The 26,334-nt window shown below is 43.3% G+C and overlaps 1 protein-coding gene across 1 annotated transcript in view; it reads left to right on the top strand.

Annotated features, from left to right (window-relative positions):
- LOC124803203 overlaps positions 1-26,334 on the top strand; it is a 214,186-nt gene that overhangs the window by 114,419 nt on the left and 73,433 nt on the right. The window contains exon 4 of the mRNA XM_047264385.1: positions 9,995-10,196. Coding sequence (XP_047120341.1) covers positions 9,995-10,196 — 202 coding nt within the window. The remainder of the gene's footprint in view (positions 1-9,994; positions 10,197-26,334) is intronic.

The following is a 26,334-nucleotide window of genomic DNA, read 5'->3' as shown; positions in this document are numbered from 1 at the left end:
GCTAGCTAAGAAGTCTCCATATAACACCACAAGAACAACCGCAGTATCCTATGACTACAATATCATTAAGCGACAGCTGGACTTGGTCACCTGATAAATACGTGGGTGTATCAATTTTCAGGGACACGAAATGGAACGATCACTTATGCACAGTGGTGTGTTAAGCCGATGGCCGGCTTTGTTTCACCGATAGGATAATGGGAAGATGTAGTCAGTATATAGAGAAGGTTCCTCACAAAAATTGCGTACGACCTATCCTAGAATATTGTTTGTGGGACCCGTACCAAATAGGACTAACAGAAGATATTGAACACATACAGATAAGGATAGCACGAATGGTCACAGGCTTGTAACGGAGATGCTGGAGAAACTGAACTAGCAGACACTTTAAGATAGTATGCGTCTATCTGAGAAAGCCTACTTACAAAGTTTCAAGAACCAGTTTTAAATGACGACTAGGAATATAATATTCACGCAATTTTTTTCCGATGGCGGCCGCATCAGAGCGTTGAAATTAAATCAGTGATGCGAGTGAAAATTTCCGCTAGGACCGGGACTCGAACCCAGATGCTCCGCCTGTCTAGACCGGTTGCCTTAACCGCCTCGGCCATCGGGACACGCTTCTCGATCGAATTTCCCAACTCGTCCTACGTCAATGGGACAGGGACGCCGCATTGGCCTATGTCGAGTTGGGAAATTCGATCGGCCGAGAGGCCTGTCCGGATGGTCGAGGCTGTTACGTCAACCTTTCTAGGGAAGCAGAACATCCGCCTTCGAGTTCTGGTCCGGAATGCAGTTTTCAACTCGCACCATTGATTAATTCCTAACGCTGCCGCTGTCAGAAAAAAATGCCCGGAATGCTGACAAAGATATAGTGTGTGGTGTCTGTTCTGTCGGACATGCAATATTTCTAGGACTATATACTTGCAGTCCCCGACGTATCGCTCCCTTAGACGCACGATTCGACCAATTACAACGGATCGGATTGCGTTTGAGGTATCATTCTCCCGGCGCTCCACGTATGAATGCAACCAGAAGTTACTTTAATGACTTGTATAATGTTAAGTACTCTCTGAAACGCATATTATCATGTTTACACAGTAAAGTTGTACACGCAGTATGAGATACATTCGGTATCTACAGTGAACATCCGTCACTTTTTCACGGTAGGCAGCACGAACGCGACTGCGCTAGACCTACACCTGCATTCAGCCCTCTACTAGTTCCGCGTTCTATCAACCGTCTATCGCTCTCCCTGCCAGCCAACATACGCACTCTCGCGTCGGCGCTGCAGTCGCCCTGCGTGCGGCTAACCGCCTTTCCGTGCGCGGCGCTCGCGGCGGCGTCGTGAATGAATTACGCCTGACATCCTGTCACGAATTAATTAGTTGACTGATTAATTAGTTAATTAATAGCGAGGCGACGAGATGCTCAGCGTTCCAGCGCGGTAATCAATGTGACAGACGCGCCAGTGTGCCGCAGCTGCGACGCAAGAGCGGCGGCGACCTCGCCGGATGCCGGGCTTTGCTGGAAACGCACCGACTGGGTGGCGTCGCCGTGCACGCTGCCGAGCTGGCTGGTGTCTTCACTGCGGAAGGCGCCCTGACACCTTAGCGAGATGAGCGCTTCACCTGAGGCGTCGTAGGCAGCCCACTATACACCTGCGCTACCGTAGCAAAAATTAAGCGTTCCTGCTCAACACTGCCTCGGCCGCCCGTTGCCTACACGCCTTTACTGTTTCATTCTCTGCACGTATATTTGGATGACAGTTTTTCCTTTATGATGCTTTTTCCAGCAATTCTCCACCCAAAATTACTGTGGTGTTGCTCAAAGTGGAGACGGTTAAAGAAAGCAGGCATTCCATCGCAAAAAAGAAGGAAGCAGTACTTTACTCGATAAATAGTACTATTCTCAAGGCTGTCAATTCAACTAAGTACCTGGGTGTTAAAATTACGAACAACTTCAGTTGGAAAGACCACATAGATAATATTGTGGGGAAGGCGAGCCAAAGGTTGCGTTTCATTGGCAGGACACTTAGAAGATGCAACAAGTCCACTAAAGAGACAGCTTACACTACACTCGTTCGTCCTCTGTTAGAATATTGCTGCGCGGTGTGGGATCCGTACCAGGTGGGATTGACGGAGGACATCGAAAGGGTGCAAAAAAGGGCAGCTCGTTTTGGTTTTATCACGTAATAGGGGAGAGAGTGTGGCAGATACGATACGCGAGTTGGGATGGAAGTCATTAAAGCAAAGACGTTTTTCGTCGCGGCGAGATCTATTTACGAAATTTCAGTCACCAACTTTCTCTTCCGAATGCGAAAATATTTTGTTGAGCCCAACCTACATAGGTAGGAATGATCATCAAAATAAAATAAGAGAAATCAGAGCTCGAACAGAAAGGTAGAGAGATAGTATGATTGTGGTTCGATGAACCCTCTGCCAAGCACTTAAATGTGAATTGCAGAGTAATCATGTAGATGTACTGAGAGAAAGTGCAATACTACGAGAGAAGCACGATGTATACTAAGGACGTGACTTTTTCATTGCACTGTTACAGAACACCAGAGAACCTGAAAGTTTCTGACGGATTAAAATTGCGTGCCGGACCAACATTTAGACTCGGGATCTTTGCCTTTCGTGAGCAAGTGCTGAGTCACCTGCGCTACCTAAGCACGACCCGCGACCCGTCCTCACAGCTTTACCTTCCCCAGTAGCTTATCTCCTACCTTCCAAACTTCACAGAAGCTTTCCCGTGAAACTTACAGCACTCGCACACCTGGAAGAAAGGAAATTGCGGAGACGTGGCTTAGCCACAGCACGGGGGATGTTTACATGTTCACTCTGCAGCAGAGTAAGCGCTCATATGAAGCTTCCTCTACCAGAGTACTTGCTCGTATGGCGTAATGCGCAGCGCGCTAACTTGGGAGACAGGGTGTCGAGTCAGAACCGTATCTAATCCGAGCGGCGGTTTGACGATTATCGGCTGATACATTGGCCAGTCTAAGAGCGGTTTTGAGGTGGTTTCCCAAGCTCGTTTAGGCAAATTCTGGACCGGTCCCCAAATTCCACCTCAGAGAATACGATATAAAAAAAGTTAAAATTCCATCACACATAGAACAAAGTTTACACGATTCACAGACAGGTGGTGCACATGACTTCCCTCTCTTAGATTACCTTGAGGTTATGCCGTCAGGAAAGGTATTCGGCAACAAAGTTAAATAATAAAATAAAATCTGCTAAATCCGAAAAAAGCGCTGTACTAGACGGAATAAACGTTAGAAAAAACAAAGAAAGTTACAAAATACCAGCGGGGTGCAGTCAACAGCTACGCCACCAACACAAATGTTTTCTTTGGACAACTTTTTTTTCTGTCGAATACGGACACCTATGATCGACATAGAACAAACAATTTAAAAACATAAAAGAAAAGCTCTCATCAAATAGAAGATTCCTTTGAACATTACAGTCTTTTTACTAGGTATATTCCTATTGCAGGTGGTACGGAGCTGCCTTCCTCCGACCTGGCTTGCCAATTCAGTTATAAAAAGGACCTATAGTTTAAATCGGATTGCGAACCACGGTGTAACTGGGCATGTTTTACATTTACGAACATTACCGTAGGTATGAATGCGTGGTCTCGCGGGAATATGAATTAATAAAATCTTCTCGGGCTTTTAGCTGCGTCAGGAGGTTAAAATCCCACGAGCTTTCGACTGATCTCTCTTCGGCCATTGACAAATGGTCAATGACTGCCGTGTACCTATGGCCGAGAAGATTTTATTAATTACCATAGGTGAAAGAAGTGATAAGTGACAGACAAAAGTCCTAGGAGTGATCATGAGTTGAAACTGAGACCCTTGGATCCGAAGTCGATCACTGTTACCACCGGGCCACCAAGCAGACAGAGAATTCGGCTTTCTTATTTCAGTTGATGTTTCCTTTTTCTTTCTTCATAATATTTTCCACTCTCTCACTATGCTGTGTGCAGCTCAAAAACTTCAAATATATCAGGAGCTTACGTAATATCGGACAATCTTTGTCACAGTACTCGGAGACTGTTAGAAACAACACGTCTGAACTTCATGAGTACTTCAAGGAGTGTCACAGGGTCACTACTGTTCACGGTAAATGAGCTGTTGCAATCGTCGGAAGCTCAGTGAGATTGTTCGCGTGTACTTAATTTCGTATAGAAAACTTGCAACGCCTCTAAGGCGTCGACACTTCGCACAGTGACTGACAGTTTACCCTCAACATAAATTTAGCGTACTGCGCGTAAAGAGCGAGGAAGGCCCGCTACTTTTCGATTATATTATCGACGATAAATCATTGGAAATAATAGCAGCAGTTAAATATTTACGAGTATTCGCGTGGAGCGACCTACATTGGGACTAGTTGCAGGAAAACCAGATACCAAGCTGAGACTGATTGTAACAATCCTATCTAAATGTAATTTACCCACGAAAAAAGTATCTTACAAACCTCTTGCTCGACCGATGCTCGAGTATCCTCGTTAATCTGAGACCCTTCCATCGTAGAATTAAAAGAAGAGACAGAAAAGCTCCAAAGAAGAGCGGCGACGGGGAATGTCTCTCCGTGCGACGTCACGGATGTGTATCCCCGAGGTACCGACAGGAGGAGATTTTCAAGTAATACACGAAGTTACTTTCACATAAACCTGAAAGTGCTTTGCTTAGTACAAACGGACATGTTGCCTAAAGTTTCGGAGAAGCAGGGGCTTGCATTTTTTCTCCAAAGTTTTCGAAGCGACTTCGGCTGTATTATAGCAAATCCTTCATTCCCTGGGTAAGAAAGTAAAATACGATAATACTCAAAATCATGGTACGGTGTGAAAAACGGGAAAACACAGCAAGAGGCGAAATGCACCTGAGCAATCAACTGCGGAAATTAGCCTATCGATGGGCAGTGCTGTTATATGAAAGGCACGTCAACTTTCCAGAAAATAACCAACAGTTACCAAAACAGGTTGCCGTGGCGGGTTTCCAGTAAGCTGAGATGCGCCATCGGCTCAGAGCGAGCCCAGAAGCCGACGTGGAGTCGTGTTACACGTATACGTCAATACACGTCAGCCGCGCAAGAGCAACATGACCAAAACGCTGGCGGAACAACAAGGCCACAAAGGGAACAGGAAAACTCCCGCAGAGGCTCTGGTGTGCTCAAGTCAATGCACTTACAAAGCAAAGTCCAACTTTAATTGCCTGCCCTTACAACACACCGGTGGGAACCAAAAGGGGCTCTCAGAATGTGCAGCTAATTATTTTGCGAAACGCTACAGAAATAGAATAAGAAATTCTCAGAGAATTTATTCGTCTCTATAGGCCAGTGGCTCCCAACCTTTCTCAGACCATTAACCCTGAGTGCAATCAGATATTAGCTAATACCCCCCTCACATCCCTACCATCATCAACGATAGCGGCTAATTAAACTTTATAATGAAACAGTATTTTCTTTCAACACTTTTATTTTTACAATGACGAAAGGTACATCATCATCAGTTTTTCAAGGCATTTTATTAAATCACTAACATTTGAATCCAATGAGACAGTTGGTGCTATTTACTACTGACATTCATTTTTACTGAATGACGAAGAAATTCTTAGTGCATGGCGAATGCTAACCACGACTCCTCCTCAGAAAGAAGAGCTAACGGTCCACAGTGAGGCAAGACACTTGCTACAAAAAATGCTTCTTCCGCATCGCTCTTCTCCCTACTAGCGACACTACTTCACCCAGAGGCCGCCATATTGTGCGGCCCCCTCCGCCGGAGGTTCGAGTCCTCCCTGGTCATGGGTGTGTGTGTTGTACTTAGTATAAGGTAGTTTAGGTAGTGTGTACGCGTAGGAACCGATGACCTCAGCAGTTTGGTCCCTTAGGAATGCACACACATTTAAACTTCACGCATACACTGCCCCCCCCCCCCTGTTCAAAATCTCTTATGTTAAAATGTCTGCGCTATACCTATACTTGTTTGTACACCATTTGATTGCTGGACCTCTGAGCTGGCAGGAATTGAAAACTTCAGGCTGTCGATGCTTGGTGTCTGACCACTGTCAATAATAATAATAATAATAATAATAATAATAATAATAATACTGTCTAGGCCCTACAGCAAGGTATAGTCCGATTAAAATTTCTTGAAAGTTGACACTTCAAGCTGGTTTCCTATATCACAGCGCTCAACGCCAGGCCAGAAACTTTCGTTTTTGTATGTCCATCCTTGTGACTGGAGATCTGGAGGACTTACGTATGAAAATGAAACACCTACAGCCGTCCTTATGATGTCATTTATTGTATGGCTACCAGTTTCGGTGCTTCAGTGCACCATCTTGGGACCTTAGCTGATGCTGAAGGGCCGGCCGGAGTGGCCGAGCGGTTCTAGGCGCTACAGTCTGGAACCGCGCGACCGCTACGGTCGCATGTTCGAATCCTGCCTCGGCATGGATGTGTGTGATGTCATTAGGTTAGTTAGGTTTAAATAATTCTAAGTTCTAGGGGACTGATGACCTCAGAAGTTAAGTCCCATAGTGCTCAGAGCCATTTGATGCTGAAGGGGTTAACACCATCACCATTCACGATGCATCATCATAACTGGTTTATGCAGACTACCTGTATTCACGATGTACTCTCTCCAAGCATAAACTACAAACTGACTGAAGAAACATACAAAACAGAACCTTGTAGTAGGTAAAAAGTTTGCGTTAATTAGCACTAAAGCCGTCGGCACACGGGACGATGCAGCAGACGAGAGATCCACCGTCACGAGAGACAGCGCCGTCGGCACACGGGACGCGCTGGCTAACATGATTTTGCACTCTCTCCAGCGCCAGTTTTCGGCCTTACTTGGCACGCAAACAATAAAGTTTATTCACGAAATTGGACACGCGTAAAATTCCTCCGTTAGCTCTATTAAAAAGAAAATTTCTTCCGTCGTCCTTATGCTAGTCATGCTGTTCTGTCTGTGGTATACACAAACAAAAGCTTCAGTATCCGTGAACATGTAAAAAGACAAAAAGGAAAGATACAAGTCCAGCCAGTACGGACATCAGCTAATAAATGTTCACCGAACCGACGAAACTTACTTCCGGAAAGTACTTATATTTACATAACGTCAAATACTACAGAAATTACTTCTACAAATTTCGTACGAAAGTCCCACAAAATGCGTTTAGCAAACGCGAAGGTGAAAAAAAAGTTTAGATACAGCAGGACTCGAACCCTCTGGCGACCTAACCTGTTCCACAGCGTGGTGCCTCTCTTCATCACCACGGTAGCTACTTCGTTAACGACTTTTAATTTTGTGTTATATCCTTCTACAGGCTTTAATCGCCGAAAAGTTATTAATGTACATTTAGTTATAACAAATAATCTTAACAAGAACTACAAGTTTTTCATGAATCTTCAATATGCCATTGCCTTAAATCGGCCCACTCTCATAACACGCGAGTTGGGACGCGATAACAATTAAATACGAAAATTATTTAACCACTAATATGACGTTTCCCATTGTCTTATTTCCACAAATAGTAACAATAACGATTCGTTCTCGAGACATTAAATGTGCTGCTGCTTAGAAACAGCATATATTGGTTCAGTAAAGAAAATGGCTCTGAGTACTATGGGACTTAACTTCTGAGGTCATCAGTCCCCTAGAACTTAGAACTACTTAAACCTAACTAACCTAAAGACATCACACACATCCATGCCCGAGGCAGGATTCGAACCTGCGACCGCAGCGGTCGCACGTTTCCACACTGTAGCGCCTAGAACCTCTCGGACACCACGGCCCGCACAGTATATATTAACTGGGTTTAAGGTATAACATAAAACCCACAATATACGGGCTTCTACTGAACACGACAAATACAGGGTGTATCAAAAACAATAATTTGTTTTGGCACGTCTGTATTTCTAGGAAACTAATAAACATATACAGTGAATCCTGTTTTTCGATGAACGGGAAACTAAGAAAGCTTTTATTTCATACCTTTTCATAGGTGTGCAATACGCCCCACTTGAGATGTACGGCATATATCAATGCGGTATTCAAATTGTTCCCACTCTGCAACGAGCATGTCTTGAGTTACAGCTTCCATAGCAGCTTTTATGCGATGTCTCAGTTTATTGATTGTTTTTGGTAACGGAGGCACATAAAAAGAGCCTTCTCTAAACCCCCACTAGAAATAATCACATACAGTCAAGTCCGGTGATCTTGGAGGCCAGTAATGTAAGGCTGAATCATTTGGTCCAGTGTGACCGATCCATCGTTCAGTAATCCTTTGATTTAAAAATTTCCGCACTCCCAGATGCCAGTGTGGCGGTGCCCTATCCTGTTGGAAAATGAAGTCGTTCGTATCAGTCTCCAACTGTGGGAAAAGAAAGTTTCCAGCGTATCGAAATATGTGCTTCCTGTAACAGTGTTCTCGGCAAAGGAAAATGGACCATACACCTTATCCCGTGAAGCTGCACAAACCACATTAAATTTCGGAGAGTCCGTCTCATGTTGTACAACCATGTAAAACTCGAGAGTTTGCTCTTTCCAACAGTACGTTGTTCACGCTCATATCTCAAATATCATAACAGCTTTGATTTTTTTAAAAATTGGATGATTCTTTTTAACGCATCCTGTATAATATGGTGTCTTGCTATATGCAGGCCTCAGGCTTTCTGTTTGGGACCCAGGGGGCATTCCTACTTCCCGTCGGTTATACTTTAAGTAACGCGTCACCGAAATATCACAGAACTTATTTTGTGTTTTATGTGACGAAACAGTTCCTCAACGTGGATATCAGGAAGTGATGTCACAAGACTCGTACAGTGCCACGTCGACGTTAAATAATCTGTGCCATGTGCCAACGGCTTAAGGTCCAGATGATGTTTCCACAACTAGGAGACGAAATGTGAAGCCCAGCGTAATTTCCGTAAAAAAAAAAAAAAAAAAAAAAATAATCTCCATAGGCAGATGCTGTTCATCTCCCATTAGTAATTTAATTTTTATTTGATTACTTTGGTGTTTTTCAAAGAAAATAATTACCTACAGCTGTGAATACAGAGTTCTGTTTACAGTGGCTCACTGCATGTTATTACGAATTTTTACGCGAGACTTACCAAGTAGAGAATAATAGTTTTCAGTTATTGAATCTAGATATTCAGATTGTTGGGTGTGAGGTCTGCCAGTTATGCAGAACAGCGTTTTTCTCAGTACCCAAACATGTTTCGGCACCACTGTGCCATCATCAGTGGGTTTTTATTTATTCTGCGATGCGAACATTTTTGTTAAATGATTTTAAAATCATGCGCATTTTTAGTTCAAACAACAGATCGTTTCTTTTTGTAAATACCTTTACATTTGGTGTGCATGAATTTTCTGGATCACTTGTGTGTTAATTACTACAGGTAGGTTGTCATTTGCAACCAAACGATGTTGATGACGTTTTTTTCCGCTGGGAGTTAACCTATCTTATAGGATGTAAAAACTGTGATTCAGTTTTTCACCATGTTTTCGCACCTATATTCGTTTTGCCATCCTAGAAGATAGGTTAACTCCCAGAAAAAAAATTGTCAACGTCGTTTGGTTGCAGATGACAAGCTACCTGTAGTAATTAACACACAAGTGATCCAGAAAATTCATGCACACCAAATGTAAAGGTATTTACAGAAAGAAACGATCTGTTGTTTGAACTAAAACTGCACATAATTTTATAATCATTTAACAAAAATGTTCGCATTGTAGAATAAATAAAAACGAAAACCCACTGATGACGGCACAGTGGTGCCGAAACATGTTTGGGTACTGAGAAAAACGGTATTTTGCATAACTGGCGAACCTCACATCCAACAATTTTAACTGCAAACCCGGCCAATACATAGAGCTGCAAATGAAAATGATGGCTAGATATTCAGGTTTACTTCATGTCAGACGGGAGCTTGCCAGAGGACGGAAGTCGACTGAGGGTCGGCGCTGTGTTGTGTGACAGGTGCGCTGACGCGGTCGCAGTTCCCGGTGTTCACCATTTACGCGCAGAAGCTGTGCCTGGAGGAGCGGCCGTGCGAGCGCGCGTGGTGCGCCGACCGCGTGCTGGGCCACCGCCTCGTGGGTCACGCCCGGCGCACCGAGACCGCCTCCTCGCGCCACCACTGCCTCGGCCTCTGCCTCTCCGAGACAGAGTTCGTCTGCAGGTGCGTCACAACGCCGCCTCTGCTCTAACCTAGTCTTACTGTGTTGTGATTTGGAAGAACCACACAATGCGGCTGGAGCGACCCCGGAAGCGACTTGAGCACGTACTTCTATTGTCCGATTCGTCGTCTGTTGCCCTTGTAATGTCGTGGTCTCCTGTCCGAAGATTGGTGTCATGCAACTCTGCACGCTAAGCGATGCTCTGGCAGTCTCTTCATCTATGAATAACTACTGCGAACAACACTCAGTTGAAGCTGCTTATTGTACTCGTCCCTACGTCTCCCTCTTCAGTTTTTATCCCCCACCCCAACGCTTCCTTCCATTTGACGCACCATTACGCGATCTATTAACTAATCCCTTCTTATAGACAAGCTGTGCCCTAAACTTCTTTCTTACCCAATTCATTTCATTACCTCGACCTTCGCAATCAGATCTACAGATCTACACGTCAGCATTCTTCTGAACCACCACATTTGGAGAGCTATTCTCTTCTTGTCTGAACTTCTTATCATCGACGTTTCACTTCTATACAAGGCTACACTCCAGACAAATACCTTCACAAAACACTTGATAACACTTGAATTTATATTTAAAAAATTCTCTTTTTCCGAAACGCTTTTCTCCATGTATTTTAATTACCTTACCAAATTTCTCCTTGGTTTCCTTTACCGCTTGCTCAATGTACAGACTCCATAACATGGGGGATAGACTATAATCCTTTCTCATTTCCTTCTTAACAACAGCTTGCCTTTCATTGTAAGAAAATGAAACACCCACAGGCGTCCTTATATCTTAATTATTGTGTAGCTACCAGTTTCGGCGCTTCAGTGCGCCATCTTCAGGCCTTAGTCGATGCTGAAGGGATTATCACGATCCACATACACGCTGCATCAGTGCCTAACATAAGTGATTTGCGCAGACTATCTGTAACTATCATGTCAGCACTCCAACCATCAACTGCCACCTCAGGAATATATATGGATCGTGATAACCCCTGCAGCATCAGCTAAGGCATGAAGATGGCGCATTGAAGCGCCGAAACTGATGCTACACAATAAATAAGATCATACCGCCTTCTGTAGGCTTTTAATTTTCTTACCCTAGTGAACGCCCGTGATCCCCAAGACCTCCAGTCAAAAGGATGGACATACAAAAACTTCCCTTTCAGTCCTTCGACTCTCGTAACTGCAACCTGCTTTCTGTATGAGTAGTAAATAGCTTTCCACTCCTTGTGTTTTATCTTTGCTATTTTCAAAATATCAAGAGACTTCAATGCAGTCAACACTGTTAAAAGCAATATCTAAATCTACAAATACTATAAACGTAGCCACGCCCGGGTTCCCGGGTTCGATTCCCGGCGGGGTCAGGGATTTTCTCTGCCTCGTGATGACTGGGTGTTGTGTGATGTCCTTAGGTTAGTAAGGTTTAAGTATTTCTAAGATCTAGGGGACTGATGACCATAGATGTTAAGTCCCATAGTGCTCAGAGCCATTTGAGCCATTTTTATAAACGTAGTTTTGCCTTTCTTCAACCTATCTTCTCAGATAATTCGTACGAATATATTGCCTCGCGTGTTCCCACATTTCTCAGGAAATCAAATTGATCTTCGACGAGATCAGCTTCTACTATCTTTTTCCATAACTCGCGTCAGCATTTTGCAACAATGACTAGTTAAACAAAGGTTCGATAGTATTCATACCTCTGAGCCCGCGGCTGCATTCGTTGCTAAGCCACGTGCGGCTATTGCAGTCCCACTTCCCGATCGATCCAAACTTAAGTAGTCTATACCACCGCGGCAGAGAGAATCCTGTGTGCTCCGCTCGTACAGTTGATACTGTCGGTCTGCTCTTCGTGCGTTGCACGAATAACTAGCGAGAATGTGCTGTGGAATAATATATATAAAAAAAAACAGGTATTGCCACAACAATTGAGGACGCTTCGAAGAATATAGGCAGTGCAATGAAGATGCCAATTCAACTAAAAAAGAAAATAAAGTCTTTACTGGTCCCCTTGCAAGTAATTAGTTCTGGAAACTGGGTGTCAATTTTCCTTTTTTTTTTCGCTCGATCATCACGTTTAACTGTTCGATACCCGGTAAACTTAACTGTATATTCCAAAACTTCGAAAGTCATGTCTTGCGTAAGTCTGTTACCACATTGCTTTCTCCTATCAAACAGTACCCTTATACACAGAATCGCCTTTATCACATATTCATTAATCCCTTTTATGACGTGTTAGGGAATCATATCTATAAGCAAAACAGATAGATAACGAACCATTTCCTCAACTACCAAAGCAGTTTTAGTTTTTATTTTCTATTGTTTTCCGGGTTACAGCGTTTTTAAATTACAGAAAGCAATTTTTCTCAGTGGACGTCTACATTTCATGTCTTCCTATGTTCATCCACCTTACAGAATCTTGATTCTTATTTATCACTGTTACAGGCCTAAAAATTTTATAGCTGTTCAACTAGATATTCTCTTTTCCTCTGTTCTTCATGACACACGATTAAGAAAAATCAGCTGCTGGCCTAGGACCAAGAACGTTCATATACAGGAGCTACGTCAAATCTAGAAATGACTGTTTTCGTATTCTAGAAACATTCTCAATTCTGCCACTGCTTCAAGTTTACTCTTCATTCACAAAGTTCATCGTTAAGGAAACGTATAACGAGGGACTCTCCTTCCGCCGCTGTTATCGAATTTTGCGACATTCTACCGCGCTGAATCTGCACTTTGACGTCTATTGGGCGATGTATTGGAGGATTATAGACGCTGCAAAATCCTTTTTGATGATACCAGCCTCGTTCTGCAGCTGACGTCTGATTATCTCGTTTATCGGTCTCGTAATACTCCCTCTCGGCCTTTCCTATCTCCTTCTCGATATCCCCCTTGAGAGGGCAATAGGCAGAAAAATTCTATCTAGACGACAAGGGACGAATCATGTGCCATAAAATCGACCATTTTAAGAACACTCGTAATAAACAGAAAGAAATCTACTTACGGCTGTCAAGACACAACAACTGCGTGGTACGCGACACTGTTTTACTTATCCATCCTCAAAACCGCTGTTGCCCATTTTGTCCCCCCACGTCCGATTCCCCACATAACGAGCAAATTCTATACACGAAGTGCTTTCGCTTCACCACACTCGCGTATCCTACGTTTCACTCCTAAAAACTGCTGGCCAGGCGATGATAAATATGCACGTCATTTCAGTGAAAAAGTATTTCACAGATAAGAAACACGGTAATTTCTCAGCGCCTTCTCATTTCACAGGCTCCAACTGAATAAATTCCGCAACTGAAGAAGAAAAAGTTACACAACATAGCCGATGCAAAAAAAAATGGTTCAAATGGCTCTGAGCACTATGGGACTTAACAGCTGTGGTCATCAGTCCCCTAGAACTTAGAACTACTTAAACCTAACTAACCTAAGGACATCACACACATCCATGCCCGAGGCAGGATTCGAACCTGCGACCGTAGCAGTCGCACGGTTCCGGACTGCGCGCCTAGAACCGCGAGACCACCGCGGCCGGCGCCGATGCAAAGAAACGACAAAAAAGCAGCTGTGCAGGGAAAGAAAGATCTCCGACAAAAGAAATCTGGCAGTTCAAAACAATGCGCACTTGGAGCAATGTTGTGGACAGTAGGGTAAAACGGGATATGTGGATCTCAATGGGTACTCACAGATCTCAGTGACTATGCTGCCATTGGTCTGGTAACTCTCGGAACTACTGGCAGCCGCTGTTCCGGGGAGTCATAGGTAACCGTTATTAGCGCGCGCATGTTCCTTTACCCTCTACAACTTCTTAAATTTTTGCTTAAATTTTCTCCGATGTTGGCGCTTTTTAATAGAGTCATTACCTGGTAAGAAATAGCTAAGTAACTTTTCGATTAAGCATGTTTTTCGGTGTATTTCGGTGTTAGTATGAAGCACATAATGTGAATGCGAACTTTCCAACGTCGCGTTTTCTTCAGTTTTGCACTATGGACCAAAACCGGGTACACAATGTAGGACAAAACCATTCCAATAGCACTTTAAGGAGAAAAAAAAAGAGAACCACGAGGCAAATCATCCCAAGGGGAAGTATCAGACGCTTAGACATCTCAAGACAACGCCCCTAAAACCAATGTGCTCCAAGACAAAGTTTCCCAATCTTCTACAACCGAAAAATTTCCTGAAACACAAGATTATTTGGCGGCTGCTCCTGAGACTTCGGAAATGAAATAGATTGGACTGGTTGTAGTTACTGGAGCTTCTGGTAGTCCATCGTCAATCCGTGTCACCAAAGTTTTCGATACCTTCTCCAAACGTTGATTTTGAAGAGTGTGGAAAGCCTACCACCAACAGGAAGAAGGGCGAAACAGTAATATTGACCTCCTCTGCACACAAAAATGATTCTGAAAATGAAGAAAAAGCCAGGAAAGAGAAGGAAGAAAAGAAACTCGACACAAAACGTTTTGTGGGGAAGAGTCACACGGGCCAAGCTTTAAAGAAGGTAAAGAGGGAAAAAATGACAGTGGGAAAGATTAGACAGGCTAAAAAAAAAAATAAAATAAAAGTTTCTTCGACCTCATCAGGCGAGGAAGACCTAGACGAAGCATGCATATTTTGCAATAGGCTATATTCATACTCGTTATAGAAGGAGGGATGGATCCAGCGTCTATTATGTCGTCGCTGAGCTCACGAATAATGTCCGAATGCAGAAGAAGACGACAGCTACTTTGTCTGCGTACCTGGTTTTAATAACGAATGGTTTTTTTTATTAGGACCAATTATTGCAAACTTTGTCTACATTAGAGCAACATTTTGAAAATTAGAAGTTCTGTGTTAAAAATCAGTTTTGGTCTTCAAAATTTGATAGGGCATTGTTTGGTTAGTATTTTTAAGGACTTCTATATGTTTTCATATAGTTTTTGTAGCTGAATCTTTTTTCCTTATTTTCAAGTTTTTTTCTATTCATTTCAATGGGTATCCAATTGTACACCACAGGTGGGGCATAACCGGGTATTTTGTACCTAACGATGTTTTTTTATGCTGAGATAATTTATTTTAAGCTGAAACCGGACTTTATCATGTTGTTGAACATATCAGCGAGCTGAATACTCTAATTTACCTACTGGCTCATCACTGTAAATGATTTATATGACTTAAAAGTTTGGGTACTCAGTTTAAAGAAACACACTGAAAATCACTACCGCTGAAATATATCTTAAGACACCCTGGGTTAGTGAGCGACACAGAGAAAACTAAACTGGCAAAGTACAGGACTGTGATATGCTCCATAGGTTACTGAGTGACAGGTGTGCAGTGTTGAAGAGATTAACAGAGGTTAGGAAGAAACTGACAACATCAAAATAAGCAACAGAGTAAAGACTATAAAAAAACTAAAAACAGATTTTTGTGATAGAAACGGCGTGTGCCTGTAGCGATACAGCTGTACCCGCAGTGTATACAGCATAAACTGTAGGTCGGCAAAGTAATGTAGGAAACAGAAAAGCGCAGTCGGCGGCCAGGGTGTTTCTGGCCCCAGCTGTTCACGGAGAGTTGCTCCCGCGCGTTGGCCGGAAACGCGCTTGGCGGGGAAACGACTGTAACCATCAACGTGGGGTCGGGTGACGGAGGCGGGAGCGCAAAGCGTGAAAGACGCAGTAAAGCAAGACGACGGCCACCGTCACGCCTCTAATTTCATTAGATACCTTTATTACTATTTCTAAGGGCAGAAGGCCAAGTTTCGGCCGAATGGGACCAATTCAGGGAAAGAGTTAGGAACTTAAGGCAGAAGAAAGGTAACCGAACTTCTGTAGCAAAGTTACTGAACTGTGAGTAATGCCTCCGTAGCTGGAAACTATCACAAACAGGAGTTAAAGTCATTTCTTTGATAATTCTAAAAAGAGGGGCATAAAATCACTTCTTTGATAATGCTAAAAAAAAGGGCATATATTGCCGGTTTGTGTGAGCCCTGCTTTATTTTCCGTGCAACGAGAGAAAACTTATTTCCCGCCCACTTTTAAAGCGACTGCTAGAATAGTATACAACTTTGTTCTCAATCCCCTCCTTCTGGAATATACAGAATGTTGTTTCTCTCTCTCTCTCTCTCTCTCTCTCTCTCTCTCTCTCTCTCTCTCTCTCTGGACCTGCGTGTGTGAGGGGAGGGGGGTGGGGGCGCCCGATCGTGCGCATGTGTGTTTTGTGATATGAATGAGGCAGTAAGTACTGGCGTTGGTACAAGAACAAGTGTGACGTAAATGAATGATGGGGTCAACTGACTTTCACTTCACAATATATCCAACAAATACAGCTCTTCTTCATCTCCGAAGATGTCAACACGAGGACGGTAAAGGTGCCCGATGACACTCGCGGCAACTAAACAACTTCGACCGAAAAGAATAGTGTGGACCAGGTGAGTGCCCCGACAAGAAATGGAGCACATGATTGTCAGCTCCAAACATCGATGAATTAGGTAGTCTCCTCTAGAACTGATACATTACAGTAATTGCAAATTCTTCTAGGTATTTTGCATAGACAAATAGACAACTCTGAATAGTTAATCGTCCTGAAATTACACCACAATGAGAAAGTGAGTCTACTGTAAAACAAAGTTGGTCTAATTCTACAGGAAAGAGGGGAGCATAATATGAATTACTCCCCTAGCGTTCCAAAGACGCCAGTAAAATGATCTCGTCAACTTGATGAAAGGTTGTTCTGTCAGTCGAAGTCTTACCAATTGATGAGAAAAATAGCAGAAAGTAAACGGACAATTGTAGTGCATACTCTTGAAGTTCCTATAAGACATCTCGTTTGTAACAAGGCAAATAGTTCGTTAACGTCGTTCTTCACAGCCATGTCTATACTACTGATTTTACTCGCCATGTCTCACTTATCATCCGCCGCTCTCGGAACAAGATACTTTGCAGACGCTGTACGCAGGGGTAAAATACAGGGAGCGAAAGGCTATTTACAATTTGTACAGAAACCAGATGGCAGTTATAAAGTCGAGGGGCATGAAAGGGAAGCAGTGGTTGGGAAGGGAGTGAGACAGGGTTGTAGCCTCTCCCCAATGTTATTCTATCTGTATATTGAGCAAGCAGTAAAGGAAACAAAAGAAAAATTCGGATTAGGTAATAAAATCCATGGAGAAGGAATAAAAACTTTGAGGTTCGCCGATGACATTGTAATCCTGTCAGAGACAGCAAAGGACTTGGAACAGCAGTTGAACGGAATGGAGAATGTCTTGAAAGGAGGATATAAGATGAACATCAACAAAAGCAAAACAGGATAAAGGAGTGTAGTTGAATTAAGTCGGGTGATGCTGAGGGAATTAGATTAGGAAATGAGACACTTAAAGCAGTAAAGGAGTTTTGCTATTTGGGGAGCAAAATAACTGATGATGGTCGAAGTAGAGGAGATATAAAATGTAGACTGGCAATGGCAAAGGAAAGCGTTTCTGAAGAAGAGAAATAGTTAACATCGAGTATAGATTTAAGTGTCAAGAAGTCATTTCTTAAAGTACTTGTATGGAGTGTAGCCATGTATGGAAGTGAAACATGGACGATAAATAGTTTGGACAAGAAGAGAATAGAAGCTTTCGAAATGTGGTGTTACAGAAGAATGTGAAGAATAGATGGGTAGAACATATAACTAATGAGGAGGTATTGAATAGAATTGGGGAGAAGAGGAGTTTGTGGCACAACTTGACTAGAAGAAGGGACCGGTTGATAGAACATATTCTGAGGCATCAAGGGATCACAAATTTAGCATTGGAGGGCAGCGTGGAGGGTAAAAATCGTACAGGGAGACCAAGAGATGAATACACTAAGCAGATTCAGAAGGATGTAGGTTGTAGTAAGTACTGGGAGATGAAGACGCTTGCATAGGATAGGGTAGCATGGAGAGCTGCATCAAACCAGTCTCAGGATAGAAGACCACAACAACAACAACAACAAATAACTTCCTGGTCGCTCCAGTAGTAACACGTTTCCTTCAGTCCACACACAATCACTTCAGTCATATAACGAATATTTTAAAATGCAAGTAGCAATCTGACAACTCTGTCACGATTCCAACAGGGCAATGAGTTAACATAGAGAGATAATCAATTATGGGACCTAAAAGGCAGCAGTTAATCTCATATTTCCTCAATCGATACTGGCGTGTTCATATGCCCAATCAGAAGCAGTACCAGGAAATTAATTTGCGGAAACCGTATTTGAGAACTCGTGTGAACATAGAACATAAAGAAGAAATGGAGGGAGCTATAAGGAAGTAAGGCTCAAGATTTAGAAGAGAAACAATCGTTTCGAATTAGTATAGCAGTAAGAATTGTACACACTTCGTTGTGTGCTAAAAACAGAGAAACATGAAATTGGTTGCACAGTGGCGAGTTACAGTCCCACACGCGTCACACGCAGTTAAAAATTGGATCAAGCCGAAGCAGAGTGTTTGATACATACGGCACAACAAGCGAAGTACATTCAGCGATGCAGCACAGTACTGTTTTCTTCGGGGGACAGGGGAAGCAAATTAAGTAGTTCGTGTAATAAGAACAATTACAAAGTGGAATATTCGACATAGTAGTAACCCGTGTTTTTCCTCTCTCTGAAGAAGGAATACGGGATAATCCCGACCAAAGTCTTCCAACACAAAAAGCATCTGAGGTAACTCCAAAGTTTCCTTTCAGAAACGTATTCCTCTCGGCGGGGCTTCCGTCCAGTGAAACAAGCTTCTGCGTGTTACGGGTCAGGTGCGAGGCCAGCCACGGCTCGCTGCGGGGCCACAGCGGAATCCACCGTGATTCCTCGCCTGCTACCCCATCCGTGACCACACCACTGCCAATATTCGTGCGCGCTTCGATCAGCGAAGGAGAACAACCGGTCGGCATTAACCGTAATAAGTATTCCTGTCCGCACGGAAGAGTAAGCCAAATATTGAAATATGCTGCGCCATATTCACTCGGCTGTGCCAATCCCGTTAGTTGCCGCGCGGTATTCAAAAAATCTCGCGATACATGAATGATTCTGTACATTTAGCATTGTCACTTGTTCTACACAATACCCGCACCGATATGAGAATGGAAATATGTACTCGCGCTCCGAAAGCGCAGAGTACTTTCTCCTCGGTTTTTATTTGATGTGACGATAACCAATAGCGTGGAGCGGCAATGTGAAGTGATAGGAAACGGGAGGGCTGGGCAGCGCGCTACGAGTAAAAGCAATACACCATATTAATTTCCTGCAATGGAAACACGCGGAGCCATTCGTGTCGTTCAAACAGATTGGCAAATGCAAAACGAATTCTGCGAAACAAGAGAAACAAAGAGAGAGACGATAAAACGTCACTGTTAACGTAAAGCAGATATTTCCTTTCGGGGTATGCAAATGCTGCAGTACCGCTCGACGAAATAATATGACTCACGAATGCGCACAGTCATATTCATAGCTATACCAGCTTAACCGATCTCCGGACACAATTTGGTACTCGTTCCATTTACTTATCGTGTGGCATACGACGTTATTTCTAATGTATGGGATGTCTCGATTTCTCTGTTCTCTTCAGAAGCAAATAATCGTCTTTAAAGATAGCGATGTATCGATGTTCAAACTTTAGATTTGCCTTTAGTCGAGATGTAACCATTTCGCAGCCTGTGGCTACGAAAAGTCGGAGGAGTGATTGTAATATTTGTATTTTAATTGGGGAAGAGATTTTACGTTCATTTGAGTCCTACACCGAAGTCGGCGCTTTTGGACGAGATTTGTCTCTGAGGCAAGGGCGCAGTTTCCAGGCCCCCTGGGCTCGGCACGCCGGCCGCTGTGGCCGAGCGGTTCTAGGCGCTTCAGTATGGAACCGCGCTGCTGCTACGGTCGCAGGTTCGAGTCCTGCCTCGGGCATGGATGTGTGTGATGTCCTCACTTTAGTTAGGTTTAAGAAATTCTAAGTCTAGGGGGCTGATGACCCCAGATATGAAGTCCCATAGTGCTTAGAGACATTTGAACCATTTAGCTAGGCACGCTTGCCTTGACTGTAGCTGGCATCTGCTGATGTAGTCTCTCTGCGCTCATAGTGTAGGCTGTTGAGTAGATTCACAATGCTGGAGGCGGAGGAGGAGGGGAGATTAGTGTTTAAAGTGCCGTCGACAATGAGGTCATTAGCGACGGAGCACCAGCTTGGATTATGGAAGGACGGAGAAGGAAATCGGCCGTGCCTTTTCAAAGGAACCGTCCTGGCATTTGCCTTGAGCGATTTAGAGAAATCACGAAAAACCTAAACTGGATGGCAGGACGCGTCATCCTTCAGAATACCAGTCCAGTGTGCTAACCGTTGCGTTACCTCGCTCGGTTACCATGCTCAGTGTCGTGCTCGGAATCTTCTAGGCTAGCTTACCAGTCTGACAAGAGGACCATCAGACCTCTTAATAATGGATTTTGATGAGTCTTAGGTATGTTGTAGAGTGGTGCTCCCAACCCTTTTCAGACTATTACCCGTGAGTGCAATCAGACATTGGCTAGTACCCGTACCCATCCCCTTTCCTCCCTCACCAACAACATTAGCGCCTAACTGAACTTTAGAAAGAAAAATAATTTTCTTTGAACGGATATTCTTTACATGGTGGAAGATAAATGATATTTAGTTTTCATAAGGGTCTTATTAAACCCCCAAATAATGATTCAATGGGACAATTGGTAGCGCTTAATTCTAACAACATTTTATTCATGTTTATAGAAAGATGAAGTAACTCTCCGTGCACCGCGAGTGTTAGCTAAAACTCCTCCTCAGAAAAGAAACCTAATTATCCACATCGATTTTAGATACTTATTACAAAACATGCTTCCTGTGCACCATTCCCCTCCCTAGTCACACTTGGTTCACTTAGACCCTGCAACCCCATTTTAAAATCAACCAAGTCAAACGGTGTATACTATGCCAACTGCTTTTATACCGCTAGGTTCCTGACCACTGCCGCATAGCAATGTAGCAGCCATTATATAATTACTGCTGTGTTGCGATCTGAATTACATCGTTTATTGTAGCGAAATGAATAATGCAGAAGTTTCTGGTCCATTGTGGGAACTACATACAACTCGGAGAAGGTATTTTCATGAGATATTTAAGCATATATGTATCAATTTTATTACCACAAATGGATGATAAAAAGTATGTGTGCAATAGGTGCTGTATGTGAAGAACAAGTAAGATATCGTTCATACACTCGTTTCACACTATTTAACCTCCACCACATTGCCTCACGCGTTAATGCGACTATTTGAAATAAAAAATTTAATTATTGGTAACTTAAGTAATCAGTATTACAATCTTACGAAATACTGATGATAATATTAATGATTTTTTTAAGATGTTCAGTTTCTAGACCCGAACACTACTAACACCCCCTTTTTTTACCCCTTATAAAATTTTATTTTTCTTCTCAGGGGTCATTATCCCAGGTTGGGAACCACTATTGTAGAGGGTCCTGTCCAGAATTGGCTTACTCGCTTTCGCTTGCTGTGCTAGAACAGAAGTCATATGGTATTTGTCGTAGAAGCAGCTGAAACATAAATTCGCAGAGCAACATGCATATTTAATGAAAGCTACTGCCTTGCCGGCACACGGATTTTTCAGAAGCGACGCCGGAAAACATAGTTCCTTTAAATTAAAAAATGCTGTGCTTTCTTTCATCAGCTTCGATGCGAAACACGTGTATTTCTCATTCCTGTGAAAGCAGGTGCACTAAATTGATGCAGAATTAATTAATGTATTATTATGAATCTTTCCTCGACGTGATAAAATTGAGAAACAAAAGTACTCGGGCAAGATTTGTAGCCGTGCTGACAGTGTGGTAGCCAGAAACCGTAACCGCTGCACCACGCTCGCTAGATCGAAACTTAACTAGCACTACAGACATAGGGCGTACGCATAAAACTTCAACACCAATTTCGTCGGGAAGTAGGAGGCGTCGCATGAAAGGCCTCTACGCACGTACTCAGGGCAGGTCCCTGTACAGTATGCCTAAGGTTTATCAAAATTCATGATTAATAGGTTTGATGGTCCCCTTATGAGGCTTTCCGGTAACAACTGGTATTCCCCCGACAGCAGCAAATGGGAAATAAAACTGAGATAATTCCTGCCACGAAGCAGTATTTACCAGAGAACCACTCTTAACGGGACAAAGCTCGTATCTGAGTGCACTTGCGGTACGACCGTCTTTAAATCATTTCTGCCGCTGCTTGGGGCACGCGACATCTGAGATTCACCCGACAGTCGTCTTTGGTGAAGCAGGTGAGTCATAAGCCCTCTGGGGTGGAGGTTGGTTTGATAGTATTGCTTTAATCTGATGCCGGTAGATGGTGACCCACAATGATCGATAAATTTATCCTTTCAGCGCGGAAAGCATACAAAAATTCTCAAATTCGTTCACATATGTAGTCGTGGAATTCCGAAACGTCATTTCGGATTTTTTAGATATGAGTGCAGCTTAGGACGCGCGCAAGTATTTGGTTGGTGTAGACCTCGTACAACATGGCGAAAGTGTCGCTACCTGGACACGTATCTGGCGAGGTTTGATTAAAGCTTACGAACTGCAGTGGTTTCAGTGGGAATTTTAAGTATCATGATTCTGGTGTGGCTCCTGGTCAGCGTAGTTTTTAAATGTTGTCCGCTTTTTCTTGGTGAAGAAGATTTCCGCGGAAGTTGCAAGAAACCAGTTGAAGGTCGTGCGTTCACTGTTAGCAGAGTACGTGTTCAAATCTAGTGGTAGTCTCTTAGAATCTTTCTGACTGTATTTACATTGTTACAGGCACGTATCTTGCTTCTTAGGACTATTTTAGAAGTGTAGCAGTACCGAGGAGTCATTTGGGTTCACCGAAAAACATTCCGGTAGTGGATGCACGTGTGACACACTACACTTCTAAAATCGAGGTCGAGGAATGTTGCAAGATCATCCACATGAACACTACTCATAATAACTTCCACAATGGATGGAGTTCAAAACCGTCTTGAAGCTCCCAGCAACTAGGAGGTGAGATAAAATTTCGAAAAAGAATAAATGAAACAGAAACGGTAGCGTCAAGGACGAGAGTATATACGGAAGTAATGTTGCAAAATACCGACTAAAAGCCTAGATTTAATTGTTCCATATTCTACCTGAGTCACGTTATACAGAGTCATCTTGGCCCCCTTGAATATGAGTCGGAGGCTTTAACCACTGCAAAACCTTGCTTGGTAGAATATAGTTTGGCAGCCCGTGGGGAGGTAACAATAGGTGCGCGAAACAACTCTCTGTCTGGCCTACCCATCAGCAATTCTATCGTGCAGTATGAATTCAGCTAGGCCTGTCAAACACCGCGTGCTTGTAGATAATAGTGGTAATAAAGGTGCAACAATTCAAAATAAAGAATGGCCAAGCGTCGATCCTAATCCGTGAAAAAGCACACGTTTATCAACGCTTCAGTTCGGAGATGCTTTTCTGCTTGAACCATATTTTTCTCACTTTGTTGCTTTTCCCTCATTACAAACGTACACGTCTTGCACTGGAGCGCTTGTATCTATCCAGGGAACAAAAGACAACGAATCCTCTTCAAATGTAGAAACTTATATGAATTTTATAATGAGAATTGCGAAATTTCGTTCTCTCCTCTTATCGTACACACTATATTCGCCTAATGTGGGTTAAAATTTGAAAGCATGTCGCATTATTCGACAGACTGCCGGGGGACCGTGTAAAGCGGATATACACTTGCATCGACTTCTTGATTTCATATTGCACGTTCACAGCAAGTAGAACTTCTCGCAGATTTTGGTCGGTAGCAATTTTTTATATACTGTTTTACAATTACAAGATAAAGACGAAGACAATGGTTCGAAAATGAACAGACTCATTCCGAACTAGTCGCCATTAAGGAATAAGTATGCAACTGTAACAGAAAACGAAATAAATAATAAAATATAGTGTCTGGCCCTTTACGTCAACGAAGTGTTGGAACTGCACAATATCAAGCAACAACCGTAGAAAAACACAGTACGGATCATTAAACACAAATACGCACACACACAGATATGCGCGCGCGAGACGGTTACAGAGTTTCGTAAATACTCTCAGCAAACACGCTAACCATTACCACCCGCTGGCATTGTCAAATTAATATCCCCTCTCTGCGTACAAATGGCGAGTCACTGCTTCGCTAATGCCCACTTTCGTCGACAGTTACGAATGCTCATTCCCTGTTAGACCGTGCGTCATCGAGTCAACTACAACGCAAGTCCATTTACACTATTCACCGACCGAGTATTACAGTTGTTACGTCTGCACAGGCGAGAAATTCTCGCTAACGACTCTCTTTCGGGCCATTCAGTAACGCTCAGATCCTCGAATTCGGTTCTTGCTACAGCGCCTGGCTTTCAGTCGTAAATTAGTCGATGACAAATCTCTTCTTCTGCAAATTGAAGATAATAATTGCACAGTAATCCAGAAAAAGTACTGCCTTGGATGTAAAGCATTCAGGGCATTTATTTGAATCCATACGAAAGTGCACGTCATTCCTCTACAACATGTACGAGAAAACCAATACAAAGCACGCATCTGATAAATGATTCATTTTGATCATTCGGATGTTCAGATGTTAATTCAGCGGAAGGGGACAGTACTCATTGGAACTTCGTTTTTAAACATTTCATCCTCACACACTGCGGCACAGAATGATAAATAACCGGAGAGCTGTTATTTTCGATCTTGAAATGTGCATTCGCAGATGCACTTCGACTGCGCAACTCAGCTGCAACGAATACGTTTCAATAGCATCGCGTGATCTTCGGCAGTAACTTGACTTTCAAATAACGGCCAGTCTCGTGTGTGTGTGTGTGTGTGTGTGTGTGTGTGTGTGTGTTCGCATGTACTAACATTCGTTCCACAATTCGCGTCTGTTGCACAAAAGCAATAAATTGCTGTGTCGGTTGCAACTGCCGCTGGGAGGAATCTCACTTGTTAGTTAACAGTTTTGAATGCTGAATGCTATGACAAGAGGATACTGTACAGGAACGTCCAATGTCGCCATCAGTATTATTAACCAATCTTCATGAAGCAGAATACTTAAACGAGCATTTTCTTTCGAAATCGATCAGCAGAAATCGAAGCTCAACAAGATATTTGTGTATGGGACAAAATACTGCTACTATACACCTCACGAATTAGTGTAAGGCATTCGTAGATTCAACAGCGCGCATCGTCTCCTGATTTAAAAAATGCTGACGTTTCTACGCAATACAATAGGAGAATCTAGACTGTTTAGAGGCTAGAAATGATCCTTGCAGAAAAGAAATTCTATGCGGCTACGAGAAAATGGTCGCAACGAACGTTGGTCTGAGGTATCGGCAAGCCTGATTTACATCTGGAACCTACTTTCGATATACTTTTACAAGAATATTGTGTTGTCTCGTCGCTGTCACCTCTAACTTCATCATACAAAAATGATTTATCAGACAATTATAGAACAGAGGTGGGGATTTTCCGGTACGACCATTTCACGAGTGTACCGTGAATATCAGGAACCCGGTAAAACATCAAATCTCCGACAAAGGTGCGGCAGGAAAAAGATCCAGCACAAACGGGACCAACGACGACTGAAGAGAATCATTCAACGTGACGGAAGTGCAACCCTTCCGCAAATTGCTACAGATTTCAATGCTGATCCATCAACAAACGTCAGCGTGCGAACCATTCAACGAAACATCAACGATATAGGTTTTCGGAACCGATGGCCCACTCGCCTCGCCTCGGCCCGTCAACACAAACATTGGACTTTTGCCTGGTCGGACGAGTCTCCTTTCAAATTGTATCGAGCGGATGGACGTGTACGGGTATGGAGACAACCTCATGAATTCATGGACCCTGCATGTCAGCAGGGGACTGTTCAAGTTGGTGGAGGCTCTGTAATGGCGTGGGGCGTGTGCAGTTGGAGTGATGTAGGACCCCTGATACGTCTAGAAGCGACTTTGACAGGTGACACGTACGTAAGTATACTGCCTGGTCACTTGCATCCATTCCTGACCATTGTGCATTCCGACAGACTTGGGCAATTCCAGCAGGACAAAGCGACACACCACACGCCCAGAATTGCTACAGAGTGGTTCCAGGAACACTCTTATG

This window comes from Schistocerca piceifrons, chromosome 6 (genome assembly GCF_021461385.2).
Source record: "Schistocerca piceifrons isolate TAMUIC-IGC-003096 chromosome 6, iqSchPice1.1, whole genome shotgun sequence".
Classification (NCBI taxonomy): Eukaryota; Metazoa; Arthropoda; class Insecta; order Orthoptera; family Acrididae; genus Schistocerca; species Schistocerca piceifrons.
This window is presented reverse-complemented; position numbering and strand designations above follow the sequence as displayed.